General features: G+C 36.9%; 1 protein-coding gene and 5 non-coding genes across 6 annotated transcripts in view; 5 read left to right on the forward strand and 1 right to left on the reverse strand.

Moving 5' to 3' along the window:
• LOC138349511 (DNA-directed RNA polymerase I subunit RPA49-like) overlaps positions 1-662 on the reverse strand; it is a 17,867-nt gene extending 17,205 nt beyond the window's left edge. The window contains exon 1 of the mRNA XM_069324625.1: positions 608-662. Within this exon, the coding sequence (XP_069180726.1) occupies positions 608-662 (55 nt within the window). The remainder of the gene's footprint in view (positions 1-607) is intronic.
• LOC138364826 (small nucleolar RNA U3) lies at positions 661-859 on the forward strand. The gene has a single exon (XR_011228518.1). It is a non-coding gene; the product is annotated as a small nucleolar RNA U3 (small nucleolar RNA).
• A 3,703-nt stretch (positions 860-4,562) lies between these two features.
• Positions 4,563-4,760, forward strand: LOC138364830 (small nucleolar RNA U3). Its single transcript, XR_011228522.1, has one exon. It is a non-coding gene; the product is annotated as a small nucleolar RNA U3 (small nucleolar RNA).
• A 3,170-nt stretch (positions 4,761-7,930) lies between these two features.
• On the forward strand, positions 7,931-8,129 carry LOC138364827 (small nucleolar RNA U3). The gene has a single exon (XR_011228519.1). It is a non-coding gene; the product is annotated as a small nucleolar RNA U3 (small nucleolar RNA).
• Positions 8,130-11,299: 3,170 nt separating this feature from the next.
• Positions 11,300-11,498, forward strand: LOC138364828 (small nucleolar RNA U3). The gene has a single exon (XR_011228520.1). It is a non-coding gene; the product is annotated as a small nucleolar RNA U3 (small nucleolar RNA).
• Positions 11,499-14,670: 3,172 nt separating this feature from the next.
• Positions 14,671-14,869, forward strand: LOC138364831 (small nucleolar RNA U3). Its single transcript, XR_011228523.1, has one exon. It is a non-coding gene; the product is annotated as a small nucleolar RNA U3 (small nucleolar RNA).

Genomic DNA, 14,869 nt, shown 5'->3' on the forward strand with positions numbered 1-14,869 from the left:
GTAAATGTAAGAAGACAAATAAGTGCAATTATGTACTATTCATAGCAGTTAGGAATTGTACTTATTTTCACTTAGTATTAAATCGTACTGTCAGATATATTGTGAATATTTGAGTTTACCTGAAAAACTGAATAGAAAACCACAACCTCACCTAACCGTCTTAGTTTTTGAAGATAATAATTGTATTGCTGCTTAATTACAATTAGTACTTAACCTATAGCTATATTGATATTACAGTTTTATAAAACTAATAAAACAAAACTAAAATATATCAATAAATTGTAAAGTAACTCGGGATATTTTAAAATTTTGTATAAAGTCTATATTGTTTAATTAACCTGAAAAAGAAATTCCTGATATTTAAAACTTGTGTATTGCAAATCGAAATTGAAAACGTCATCCTAAAATTCTGAGTGACTTAACAGAAAACGAGAAGAATTAAAGCGGGGGAGGGAGTTGGGTCAATGTAACAGCCCCATAAGTGCAATTATGCACTGCTTATTACAGTAACAAAGTGTACTTATTACACTTAGTATTAAATCGTACTGTCAATTCGGAGGATGGGTTGCAGCATGAGTATAAACAAGATAAGAAGGATGACTAGTACTGCGTAGGTGCGCAGTGCGATATGGGAGTCGTCGGGTTGCCGAGTGTTTCGACATGATCATACTTCATAGGATCAATTCTATAGTATGATTGCCGAGTTCCTTGTCCGAAACTTGGAAAGAATCACACTGTGATGATGTAGCTAAGTGCAAGCCTCTGAGCGCGAAGCAGTTCTAGGTCCCTGATCTAGGACTTTGATGACCGTTCATTCTCGGTTTACCGGGTGTGAGGAGGCTTGCACAGGCTGAGCAGTAAGATTCACAATCAACTGTGGAATTTCCATGGGTTTTTTGAGTAAGGACGTTAGTCCGCTCCCGATGGGGAGTAACAATTAATACAACTCAAACCTATTACATATTATGACAAAATTTATTGTCAATATATTTACAACTACATAAATTTTATGTGGGATTTATTCAATGTAAATATTTTATTTGTGTTCTTCGGATTTGCATTTCTCTCCCCATCTCATGCTTACTTCTCTATTTTACATTAATAAAAGTCTCGAATTTGGTGTATATATAGATGCATTAGAATAGTTTGTGCAGAGGAGTTTAAATAGTAAATACAGTGCCAAGGCTTAACCAAGCTGAACAAGCTTGCTATTTTTGCGGGAAAGGTGTACGTGGTTGGTATTACCGTGTTACAGGTCTATAATACTACATATAAGTTTGTGCAGAGGAGTTTAAATAATAAATATAGTGCCAAGGATTAATCCAGTTGAACATGCTTGCTATATTTGCTCTAAAGATGTACGTGGTTGGTATTACCTTGTTACAGCCCACCCTCCTGTTTAGATAGTATGTTTTGTAATTAGGTGGACTGTCGTATATTATTATTATTATTATTACTATTATTATTATTATTATTATTATTATTATTACTATATTGACGTAAAAGGCAATTAGATATACAATTTGGTACTATGCACTCCTTTGAGTACAAAAACAAATAAAGCTAACAACCAAACATAAATAATAATAATCTAATAGAGCACATACATGTTCTTAATAGGTCTCAGATAGCACGTAATAGGCTTAGGAAGGATAGGTTAAGATAGTTTCTCTTTTTTATGGCAACATCAATGAGAAACCCTTTCCGGTTTTTCTTATTTGAATAGTACCTATTTTATACTTTCTGATTGCTGTTTAAGTCAATATATGTACAATGTTTTTTATCGTTAATATAAGCAATACCTAAACAGCAGGATTGGCTGCTAGTAAACTTATTTAATTTTGTATATATAAACTTATTTAATTTTGTATATATACATATAAAGCGTCCCGGTAGTACAGTCGGGTTCATAGTCGATGCACAATCCAACCCGTCCTCGGACAATGTCCATTCCATCCAACGGTCGACCCCAAAGACACATTCATAAAATTTAACATGCTGTTCATTCAAAATAGGATATTTCTCAAATATATATTAATATGATTTTATATAAGCATATTGTGCATATTTAGACATGCATTAGAATAGGCTAGGTGTTTCGATTTCATTGGCGATTATTTTTATTTGTAGAACGTGGGTGAAACATTTACAGCATTGTGTTTCGAACAAAAGTCGTCAGAAAAGCACTTGTTCCGGAAGTGTTCGGACGTAATCAATTGTGAGACGTGTGTAAACTGTTTTTCATTCATGAACAGGGGAGTTTGGCAGGTGCATGGAATAGACTTTGGCCTTTGTTTATGAAGACAGGCTGCACAAACGAGAATTCCGGATTCAAATCCCTGGCGGGACCGAAATGGTTGAGCACATTTCATTTCACCTAATGCATCTGTTCACCTAGCAGTAAGTAGGTATTCAGGAGTTAATCAGCTTGATGTGGGGGTTGCATCGTTGGCGAGGTCAGTAAATCGACCTTGGGGATGGAGAGACCTCGAAATAAGCCTAACGTGTATAAATACACTTTGGCTTCCTGGCCCCAGACACAATGAATTATTATTGATTATATTCAAGAAAGGTGGTATACTAGATAGATAAAACAATGGTTAAAACAAGGAATCGTGCTAAACGGGAATGAATCTGGAGAAATGCGGTATGTAGGGTACCAAAGGGTTTCCTTTTAGGCAATTTCCCTTTTTGTCATGTACATCAATGACCTGAAGGAGAATATTACAAACCACGTCATCAAATTTCCAGATGCCACAAAGATTTATGGTAAAGTGGGAAATGATAATGATATCGAAACATTACAAAGAGATCTACATGAACTCCACAAATGGTCAAAAGACTAGCAAATTCTATTTTAATATCGACTCTTTAATATCGTTTCTTGCCTGAAACGCCTTGCGTAATAGTGGCTTCATTGATTGGGTAACTCCTGTCCCTACAATTGCATCTTACTCTTACGTTCTTTGTACACACATTATTTTGAAAAAACATATGAATTTGTACAAATGCAAGACCTTGCAAGTGGGGCATAGCAACACACACCACAACTATCAAATTAATAATATTGCATTACAGCAGACTGCATGAGGAAGGAAAGCACCTTGGAGTCAAAATCTGTCACTCACTGAAAGTTGCACAACAGGTAGGAGCAGCAGTCATAACTCTAACCAAATCCTTGGAATAATCAAGCGTACCTTTGACCTTAATTACGGAAAAGAAGGCAGTGATTCAATTGTATAAATCTCTGGTGCGCCCCCATTTACATTACTGTATTGAGTAATCCAATAGAGCATGAAGACCTCATTTTCGGAAGGACATGGCTGCTCTGGAGAAAGTGCAACACCAGGGAACAAAAATCTCCTTCCAATGCTAAGTTAACTCATGTATCGGGAATGGTTGAGGGCCACAGGGCCAACGATAAAGCAAACCAGGCATCACAGGGCGGATCTCATTGAAAATTAAAGTACTGAACAATTTGGAAGATGTTGATCTGAACAATTTATTCAAAAGGTCAGATGTAACAAACAAGGAGCAACGGTTTCAATCTCAACAAGCCACAATGCACGATTGAGAACAGGAGATGTTCTTTCACCCCCAGGGTTATAAACTCGTGGAACAGCCTACCCATTGAAGCCGTAGTATCTCTGGGAATTCTCATTATCTGCTGATGTAGACCTGACCAAATGTAAACTGTGTCAACAAAATTATTCGCACACCCTCCGTCACTATGTGATGGAGTGCGAAAAGATACGTGAATTTAGAGACAATTCTATAACCAATGTTCCAGCGATGTGTCAATATTTCATTCAAAATGATCTGCTACCAGAAATTTTAGCCAAATATCCCCAGTTTGCTAACTGTAGGTAGTAACTAAGTGATTGTAACCTATCCACCGCTGCCCACTGGATGGGGGGCGGTGTGCAGGACAAACATATAAATTTTGACACTAGCTCTCCACATATGTCAGTTGCTTAATTTAGAACCTGTACTTGAGGTCGATCTCGAACCCATTGTTGATGTGATGACTTATATTGAATTTTGTAACTAGCTCATCAAGATTGTAACTTGCTTAGCTAAATGAATTGTGGGGTTCAGTCCCTGAGCCCATTATGTGCCTCTGTAACCCTTTCCACTACCGCCCACAAGATGGGTATGGGGTGCATAATAAATGAACTAAACTAACTCTGTTAAATTTTAAAATCCAACTGGAAAAGATCATGAAGTCAAATGGGGTGACCTTCGACAAGCCGCCGATTTTCTGTCCTTGTCGAGGCCACTAATGATTGGGGCCCTTAGGTAAATTCAGGTAACTCATGTGATGCGCCTTTTTTTCAACAAATATCCTTTTTAAAAGGAAACGAACATCATGTAATTCCTAATATATAATATTTAATTATACTATAAAATCTATCTTTATAAGTAAGTGGTATTCCTATTCATATAATTTCTACTTTTGTTGTTTGCTATTAATATGAGTATAAACAAGATAAGAAGGATGACTAGTACAGCGTAGGTGCGCAGTGCGATATGGGAGTCGTCGGGTTGCCGAGTGTTTCGACATGATCATACTTCATAGGATCAATTCTATAGTATGATTGCCGAGTTCCTTGTCCGAAACATGGAAAGAATCACACTGTGATGATTACCTAAGTGCAAGCCTCTGAGCGCGAAGCAGTTCTAGGTCCCTGATCTAGGACTTTGATGACCGTTCATTCTCGGTTTACCGGGTGTGAGGAGGCTTGCACAGGCTGAGCAGTAAGATTCACAATCAACTGTGGAATTTCCATGGGTTTTTTGAGTAAGGACGTTAGTCCGCTCCCGATGGGGAGTAACAATTAATACAACTCAAACCTATTACATATTATGACAAAATTTATTGTCAATATATTTACAACTACATAAATTTTATGTGGGATTTATTCAATGTAAATATTTTATTTGTGTTCTTCGGATTTGCATTTCTCTCCCCATCTCATGCTTACTTCTCTATTTTACATTAATAAAAGTCTCGAATTTGGTGTATATATAGATGCATTAGAATAGTTTGTGCAGAGGAGTTTAAATAGTAAATACAGTGCCAAGGCTTAACCAAGCTGAACAAGCTTGCTATTTTTGCGGGAAAGGTGTACGTGGTTGGTATTACCGTGTTACAGGTCTATAATACTACATATAAGTTTGTGCAGAGGAGTTTAAATAATAAATATAGTGCCAAGGATTAATCCAGTTGAACATGCTTGCTATATTTGCTCTAAAGATGTACGTGGTTGGTATTACCTTGTTACAGCCCACCCTCCTGTTTAGATAGTATGTTTTGTAATTAGGTGGACTGTCGTATATTATTATTATTATTATTACTATTATTATTATTATTATTATTATTATTATTATTACTATATTGACGTAAAAGGCAATTAGATATACAATTTGGTACTATGCACTCCTTTGAGTACAAAAACAAATAAAGCTAACAACCAAACATAAATAATAATAATCTAATAGAGCACATACATGTTCTTAATAGGTCTCAGATAGCACGTAATAGGCTTAGGAAGGATAGGTTAAGATAGTTTCTCTTTTTTATGGCAACATCAATGAGAAACCCTTTCCGGTTTTTCTTATTTGAATAGTACCTATTTTATACTTTCTGATTGCTGTTTAAGTCAATATATGTACAATGTTTTTTATCGTTAATATAAGCAATACCTAAACAGCAGGATTGGCTGCTAGTAAACTTATTTAATTTTGTATATATAAACTTATTTAATTTTGTATATACATATAAAGCGTCCCGGTAGTACAGTCGGGTTCATAGTCGATGCACAATCCAACCCGTCCTCGGACAATGTCCATTCCATCCAACGGTCGACCCCAAAGACACATTCATAAAATTTAACATGCTGTTCATTCAAAATAGGATATTTCTCAAATATATATTAATATGATTTTATATAAGCATATTGTGCATATTTAGACATGCATTAGAATAGGCTAGGTGTTTCGATTTCATTGGCGATTATTTTTATTTGTAGAACGTGGGTGAAACATTTACAGCATTGTGTTTCGAACAAAAGTCGTCAGAAAAGCACTTGTTCCGGAAGTGTTCGGACGTAATCAATTGTGAGACGTGTGTAAACTGTTTTTCATTCATGAACAGGGGAGTTTGGCAGGTGCATGGAATAGACTTTGGCCTTTGTTTATGAAGACAGGCTGCACAAACGAGAATTCCGGATTCAAATCCCTGGCGGGACCGAAATGGTTGAGCACATTTCATTTCACCTAATGCATCTGTTCACCTAGCAGTAAGTAGGTATTCAGGAGTTAATCAGCTTGATGTGGGGGTTGCATCGTTGGCGAGGTCAGTAAATCGACCTTGGGGATGGAGAGACCTCGAAATAAGCCTAACGTGTATAAATACACTTTGGCTTCCTGGCCCCAGACACAATGAATTATTATTGATTATATTCAAGAAAGGTGGTATACTAGATAGATAAAACAATGGTTAAAACAAGGAATCGTGCTAAACGGGAATGAATCTGGAGAAATGCGGTATGTAGGGTACCAAAGGGTTTCCTTTTAGGCAATTTCCCTTTTTGTCATGTACATCAATGACCTGAAGGAGAATATTACAAACCACGTCATCAAATTTCCAGATGCCACAAAGATTTATGGTAAAGTGGGAAATGATAATGATATCGAAACATTACAAAGAGATCTACATGAACTCCACAAATGGTCAAAAGACTAGCAAATTCTATTTTAATATCGACTCTTTAATATCGTTTCTTGCCTGAAACGCCTTGCGTAATAGTGGCTTCATTGATTGGGTAACTCCTGTCCCTACAATTGCATCTTACTCTTACGTTCTTTGTACACACATTATTTTGAAAAAACATATGAATTTGTACAAATGCAAGACCTTGCAAGTGGGGCATAGCAACACACACCACAACTATCAAATTAATAATATTGCATTACAGCAGACTGCATGAGGAAGGAAAGCACCTTGGAGTCAAAATCTGTCACTCACTGAAAGTTGCACAACAGGTAGGAGCAGCAGTCATAACTCTAACCAAATCCTTGGAATAATCAAGCGTACCTTTGACCTTAATTACGGAAAAGAAGGCAGTGATTCAATTGTATAAATCTCTGGTGCGCCCCCATTTACATTACTGTATTGAGTAATCCAATAGAGCATGAAGACCTCATTTTCGGAAGGACATGGCTGCTCTGGAGAAAGTGCAACACCAGGGAACAAAAATCTCCTTCCAATGCTAAGTTAACTCATGTATCGGGAATGGTTGAGGGCCACAGGGCCAACGATAAAGCAAACCAGGCATCACAGGGCGGATCTCATTGAAAATTAAAGTACTGAACAATTTGGAAGATGTTGATCTGAACAATTTATTCAAAAGGTCAGATGTAACAAACAAGGAGCAACGGTTTCAATCTCAACAAGCCACAATGCACGATTGAGAACAGGAGATGTTCTTTCACCCCCAGGGTTATAAACTCGTGGAACAGCCTACCCATTGAAGCCGTAAATGCCAAAACTCTGTTAAATTTTAAAATCCAACTGGAAAAGATCATGAAGTCAAATGGGGTGACCTTCGACAAGCCGCCGATTTTCTGTCCTTGTCGAGGCCACTAATGATTGGGGCCCTTAGGTAAATTCAGGTAACTCATGTGATGCGCCTTTTTTTCAACAAATATCCTTTTTAAAAGGAAACGAACATCATGTAATTCCTAATATATAATATTTAATTATACTATAAAATCTATCTTTATAAGTAAGTGGTATTCCTATTCATATAATTTCTACTTTTGTTGTTTGCTATTAATATGAGTATAAACAAGATAAGAAGGATGACTAGTACAGCGTAGGTGCGCAGTGCGATATGGGAGTCGTCGGGTTGCCGAGTGTTTCGACATGATCATACTTCATAGGATCAATTCTATAGTATGATTGCCGAGTTCCTTGTCCGAAACTTGGAAAGAATCACACTGTGATGATGTAGCTAAGTGCAAGCCTCTGAGCGCGAAGCAGTTCTAGGTCCCTGATCTAGGACTTTGATGACCGTTCATTCTCGGTTTACCGGGTGTGAGGAGGCTTGCACAGGCTGAGCAGTAAGATTCACAATCAACTGTGGAATTTCCATGGGTTTTTTGAGTAAGGACGTTAGTCCGCTCCCGATGGGGAGTAACAATTAATACAACTCAAACCTATTACATATTATGACAAAATTTATTGTCAATATATTTACAACTACATAAATTTTATGTGGGATTTATTCAATGTAAATATTTTATTTGTGTTCTTCGGATTTGCATTTCTCTCCCCATCTCATGCTTACTTCTCTATTTTACATTAATAAAAGTCTCGAATTTGGTGTATATATAGATGCATTAGAATAGTTTGTGCAGAGGAGTTTAAATAGTAAATACAGTGCCAAGGCTTAACCAAGCTGAACAAGCTTGCTATTTTTGCGGGAAAGGTGTACGTGGTTGGTATTACCGTGTTACAGGTCTATAATACTACATATAAGTTTGTGCAGAGGAGTTTAAATAATAAATATAGTGCCAAGGATTAATCCAGTTGAACATGCTTGCTATATTTGCTCTAAAGATGTACGTGGTTGGTATTACCTTGTTACAGCCCACCCTCCTGTTTAGATAGTATGTTTTGTAATTAGGTGGACTGTCGTATATTATTATTATTATTATTACTATTATTATTATTATTATTATTATTATTATTATTACTATATTGACGTAAAAGGCAATTAGATATACAATTTGGTACTATGCACTCCTTTGAGTACAAAAACAAATAAAGCTAACAACCAAACATAAATAATAATAATCTAATAGAGCACATACATGTTCTTAATAGGTCTCAGATAGCACGTAATAGGCTTAGGAAGGATAGGTTAAGATAGTTTCTCTTTTTTATGGCAACATCAATGAGAAACCCTTTCCGGTTTTTCTTATTTGAATAGTACCTATTTTATACTTTCTGATTGCTGTTTAAGTCAATATATGTACAATGTTTTTTATCGTTAATATAAGCAATACCTAAACAGCAGGATTGGCTGCTAGTAAACTTATTTAATTTTGTATATATAAACTTATTTAATTTTGTATATATACATATAAAGCGTCCCGGTAGTACAGTCGGGTTCATAGTCGATGCACAATCCAACCCGTCCTCGGACAATGTCCATTCCATCCAACGGTCGACCCCAAAGACACATTCATAAAATTTAACATGCTGTTCATTCAAAATAGGATATTTCTCAAATATATATTAATATGATTTTATATAAGCATATTGTGCATATTTAGACATGCATTAGAATAGGCTAGGTGTTTCGATTTCATTGGCGATTATTTTTATTTGTAGAACGTGGGTGAAACATTTACAGCATTGTGTTTCGAACAAAAGTCGTCAGAAAAGCACTTGTTCCGGAAGTGTTCGGACGTAATCAATTGTGAGACGTGTGTAAACTGTTTTTCATTCATGAACAGGGGAGTTTGGCAGGTGCATGGAATAGACTTTGGCCTTTGTTTATGAAGACAGGCTGCACAAACGAGAATTCCGGATTCAAATCCCTGGCGGGACCGAAATGGTTGAACACATTTCATTTCACCTAATGCATCTGTTCACCTAGCAGTAAGTAGGTATTCAGGAGTTAATCAGCTTGATGTGGGGGTTGCATCGTTGGCGAGGTCAGTAAATCGACCTTGGGGATGGAGAGACCTCGAAATAAGCCTAACGTGTATAAATACACTTTGGCTTCCTGGCCCCAGACACAATGAATTATTATTGATTATATTCAAGAAAGGTGGTATACTAGATAGATAAAAGAATGGTTAAAACAAGGAATCGTGCTAAACGGGAATGAATCTGGAGAAATGCGGTATGTAGGGTACCAAAGGGTTTCCTTTTAGGCAATTTCCCTTTTTGTCATGTACATCAATGACCTGAAGGAGAATATTACAAACCACGTCATCAAATTTCCAGATGCCACAAAGATTTATGGTAAAGTGGGAAATGATAATGATATCGAAACATTACAAAGAGATCTACATGAACTCCACAAATGGTCAAAAGACTAGCAAATTCTATTTTAATATCGACTCTTTAATATCGTTTCTTGCCTGAAACGCCTTGCGTAATAGTGGCTTCATTGATTGGGTAACTCCTGTCCCTACAATTGCATCTTACTCTTACGTTCTTTGTACACACATTATTTTGAAAAAACATGAATTTGTACAAATGCAAGACCTTGCAAGTGGGGCATAGCAACACACACCACAACTATCAAATTAATAATATTGCATTACAGCAGACTGCATGAGGAAGGAAAGCACCTTGGAGTCAAAATCTGTCACTCACTGAAAGTTGCACAACAGGTAGGAGCAGCAGTCATAACTCTAACCAAATCCTTGGAATAATCAAGCGTACCTTTGACCTTAATTACGGAAAAGAAGGCAGTAATTCAATTGTATAAATCTCTGGTGCGCCCCCATTTACATTACTGTATTGAGTAATCCAATAGAGCATGAAGACCTCATTTTCGGAAGGACATGGCTGCTCTGGAGAAAGTGCAACACCAGGGAACAAAAATCTCCTTCCAATGCTAAGTTAACTCATGTATCGGGAATGGTTGAGGGCCACAGGGCCAACGATAAAGCAAACCAGGCATCACAGGGCGGATCTCATTGAAAATTAAAGTACTGAACAATTTGGAAGATGTTGATCTGAACAATTTATTCAAAAGGTCAGATGTAACAAACAAGGAGCAACGGTTTCAATCTCAACAAGCCACAATGCACGATTGAGAACAGGAGATGTTCTTTCACCCCCAGGGTTATAAACTCGTGGAACAGCCTACCCATTGAAGCCGTAAATGCCAAAACTCTGTTAAATTTTAAAATCCAACTGGAAAAGATCATGAAGTCAAATGGGGTGACCTTCGACAAGCCGCCGATTTTCTGTCCTTGTCGAGGCCACTAATGATTGGGGCCCTTAGGTAAATTCAGGTAACTCATGTGATGCGCCTTTTTTTCAACAAATATCCTTTTTAAAAGTAAACGAACATCATGTAATTCCTAATATATAATATTTAATTATACTATAAAATCTATCTTTATAAGTAAGTGGTATTCCTATTCATATAATTTCTACTTTTGTTGTTTGCTATTAATATGAGTATAAACAAGATAAGAAGGATGACTAGTACTGCGTAGGTGCGCAGTGCGATATGGGAGTCGTCGGGTTGCCGAGTGTTTCGACATGATCATACTTCATAGGATCAATTCTATAGTATGATTGCCGAGTTCCTTGTCCGAAACTTGGAAAGAATCACACTGTGATGATGTAGCTAAGTGCAAGCCTCTGAGCGCGAAGCAGTTCTAGGTCCCTGATCTAGGACTTTGATGACCGTTCATTCTCGGTTTACCGGGTGTGAGGAGGCTTGCACAGGCTGAGCAGTAAGATTCACAATCAACTGTGGAATTTCCATGGTTTTTTTGAATAAGGACGTTAGTCCGCTCCCGATGGGGAGTAACAATTAATACAACTCAAACCTATTACATATTATGACAAAATTTATTGTCAATATATTTACAACTACATAAATTTTATGTGGGATTTATTCAATGTAAATATTTTATTTGTGTTCTTCGGATTTGCATTTCTCTCCCCATCTCATGCTTACTTCTCTATTTTACATTAATAAAAGTCTCGAATTTGGTGTATATATAGATGCATTAGAATAGTTTGTGCAGAGGAGTTTAAATAGTAAATACAGTGCCAAGGCTTAACCAAGCTGAACAAGCTTGCTATTTTTGCGGGAAAGGTGTACGTGGTTGGTATTACCGTGTTACAGGTCTATAATACTACATATAAGTTTGTGCAGAGGAGTTTAAATAATAAATATAGTGCCAAGGATTAATCCAGTTGAACATGCTTGCTATATTTGCTCTAAAGATGTACGTGGTTGGTATTACCTTGTTACAGCCCACCCTCCTGTTTAGATAGTATGTTTTGTAATTAGGTGGACTGTCGTATATTATTATTATTATTATTACTATTATTATTATTATTATTATTATTATTATTATTATTACTATATTGACGTAAAAGGCAATTAGATATACAATTTGGTACTATGCACTCCTTTGAGTACAAAAACAAATAAAGCTAACAACCAAACATAAATAATAATAATCTAATAGAGCACATACATGTTCTTAATAGGTCTCAGATAGCACGTAATAGGCTTAGGAAGGATAGGTTAAGATAGTTTCTCTTTTTTATGGCAACATCAATGAGAAACCCTTTCCGGTTTTTCTTATTTGAATAGTACCTATTTTATACTTTCTGATTGCTGTTTAAGTCAATATATGTACAATGTTTTTTATCGTTAATATAAGCAATACCTAAACAGCAGGATTGGCTGCTAGTAAACTTATTTAATTTTGTATATATAAACTTATTTAATTTTGTATATATACATATAAAGCGTCCCGGTAGTACAGTCGGGTTCATAGTCGATGCACAATCCAACCCGTCCTCGGACAATGTCCATTCCATCCAACGGTCGACCCCAAAGACACATTCATAAAATTTAACATGCTGTTCATTCAAAATAGGATATTTCTCAAATATATATTAATATGATTTTATATAAGCATATTGTGCATATTTAGACATGCATTAGAATAGGCTAGGTGTTTCGATTTCATTGGCGATTATTTTTATTTGTAGAACGTGGGTGAAACATTTACAGCATTGTGTTTCGAACAAAAGTCGTCAGAAAAGCACTTGTTCCGGAAGTGTTCGGACGTAATCAATTGTGAGACGTGTGTAAACTGTTTTTCATTCATGAACAGGGGAGTTTGGCAGGTGCATGGAATAGACTTTGGCCTTTGTTTATGAAGACAGGCTGCACAAACGAGAATTCCGGATTCAAATCCCTGGCGGGACCGAAATGGTTGAGCACATTTCATTTCACCTAATGCATCTGTTCACCTAGCAGTAAGTAGGTATTCAGGAGTTAATCAGCTTGATGTGGGGGTTGCATCGTTGGCGAGGTCAGTAAATCGACCTTGGGGATGGAGAGACCTCGAAATAAGCCTAACGTGTATAAATACACTTTGGCTTCCTGGCCCCAGACACAATGAATTATTATTGATTATATTCAAGAAAGGTGGTATACTAGATAGATAAAAGAATGGTTAAAACAAGGAATCGTGCTAAACGGGAATGAATCTGGAGAAATGCGGTATGTAGGGTACCAAAGGGTTTCCTTTTAGGCAATTTCCCTTTTTGTCATGTACATCAATGACCTGAAGGAGAATATTACAAACCACGTCATCAAATTTCCAGATGCCACAAAGATTTATGGTAAAGTGGGAAATGATAATGATATCGAAACATTACAAAGAGATCTACATGAACTCCACAAATGGTCAAAAGACTAGCAAATTCTATTTTAATATCGACTCTTTAATATCGTTTCTTGCCTGAAACGCCTTGCGCAATAGTGGCTTCATTGATTGGGTAACTCCTGTCCCTACAATTGCATCTTACTCTTACGTTCTTTGTACACACATTATTTTGAAAAAACATATGAATTTGTACAAATGCAAGACCTTGCAAGTGGGGCATAGCAACACACACCACAACTATCAAATTAATAATATTGCATTACAGCAGACTGCATGAGGAAGGAAAGCACCTTGGAGTCAAAATCTGTCACTCACTGAAAGTTGCACAACAGGTAGGAGCAGCAGTCATAACTCTAACCAAATCCTTGGAATAATCAAGCGTACCTTTGACCTTAATTACGGAAAAGAAGGCAGTGATTCAATTGTATAAATCTCTGGTGCGCCCCCATTTACATTACTGTATTGAGTAATCCAATAGAGCATGAAGACCTCATTTTCGGAAGGACATGGCTGCTCTGGAGAAAGTGCAACACCAGGGAACAAAAATCTCCTTCCAATGCTAAGTTAACTCATGTATCGGGAATGGTTGAGGGCCACAGGGCCAACGATAAAGCAAACCAGGCATCACAGGGCGGATCTCATTGAAAATTAAAGTACTGAACAATTTGGAAGATGTTGATCTGAACAATTTATTCAAAAGGTCAGATGTAACAAACAAGGAGCAACGGTTTCAATCTCAACAAGCCACAATGTACGATTGAGAACAGATGTTCTTTCACCCCCAGGGTTATAAACTCGTGGAACAGCCTACCCATTGAAGCCGTAAATGCCAAAACTCTGTTAAATTTTAAAATCCAACTGGAAAAGATCATGAAGTCAAATGGGGTGACCTTCGACAAGCCGCCGATTTTCTGTCCTTGTCGAGGCCACTAATGATTGGGGCCCTTAGGTAAATTCAGGTAACTCATGTGATGCGCCTTTTTTTCAACAAATATCCTTTTTAAAAGTAAACGAACATCATGTAATTCCTAATATATAATATTTAATTATACTATAAAATCTATCTTTATAAGTAAGTGGTATTCCTATTCATATAATTTCTACTTTTGTTGTTTGCTATTAATATGAGTATAAACAAGATAAGAAGGATGACTAGTACTGCGTAGGTGCGCAGTGCGATATGGGAGTCGTCGGGTTGCCGAGTGTTTCGACATGATCATACTTCATAGGATCAATTCTATAGTATTATTGCCGAGTTCCTTGTCCGAAACTTGGAAAGAATCACACTGTGATGATGTAGCTAAGTGCAAGCCTCTGAGCGCGAAGCAGTTCTAGGTCCCTGATCTAGGACTTTGATGACCGTTCATTCTCGGTTTACCGGGTGTGAGGAGGCTTGCACAGGCTGAGCAGT

The sequence above is a fragment of the Procambarus clarkii genome, chromosome 14 (genome assembly GCF_040958095.1).
Source record: "Procambarus clarkii isolate CNS0578487 chromosome 14, FALCON_Pclarkii_2.0, whole genome shotgun sequence".
Lineage (NCBI taxonomy): Eukaryota > Metazoa > Arthropoda > Malacostraca > Decapoda > Cambaridae > Procambarus > Procambarus clarkii.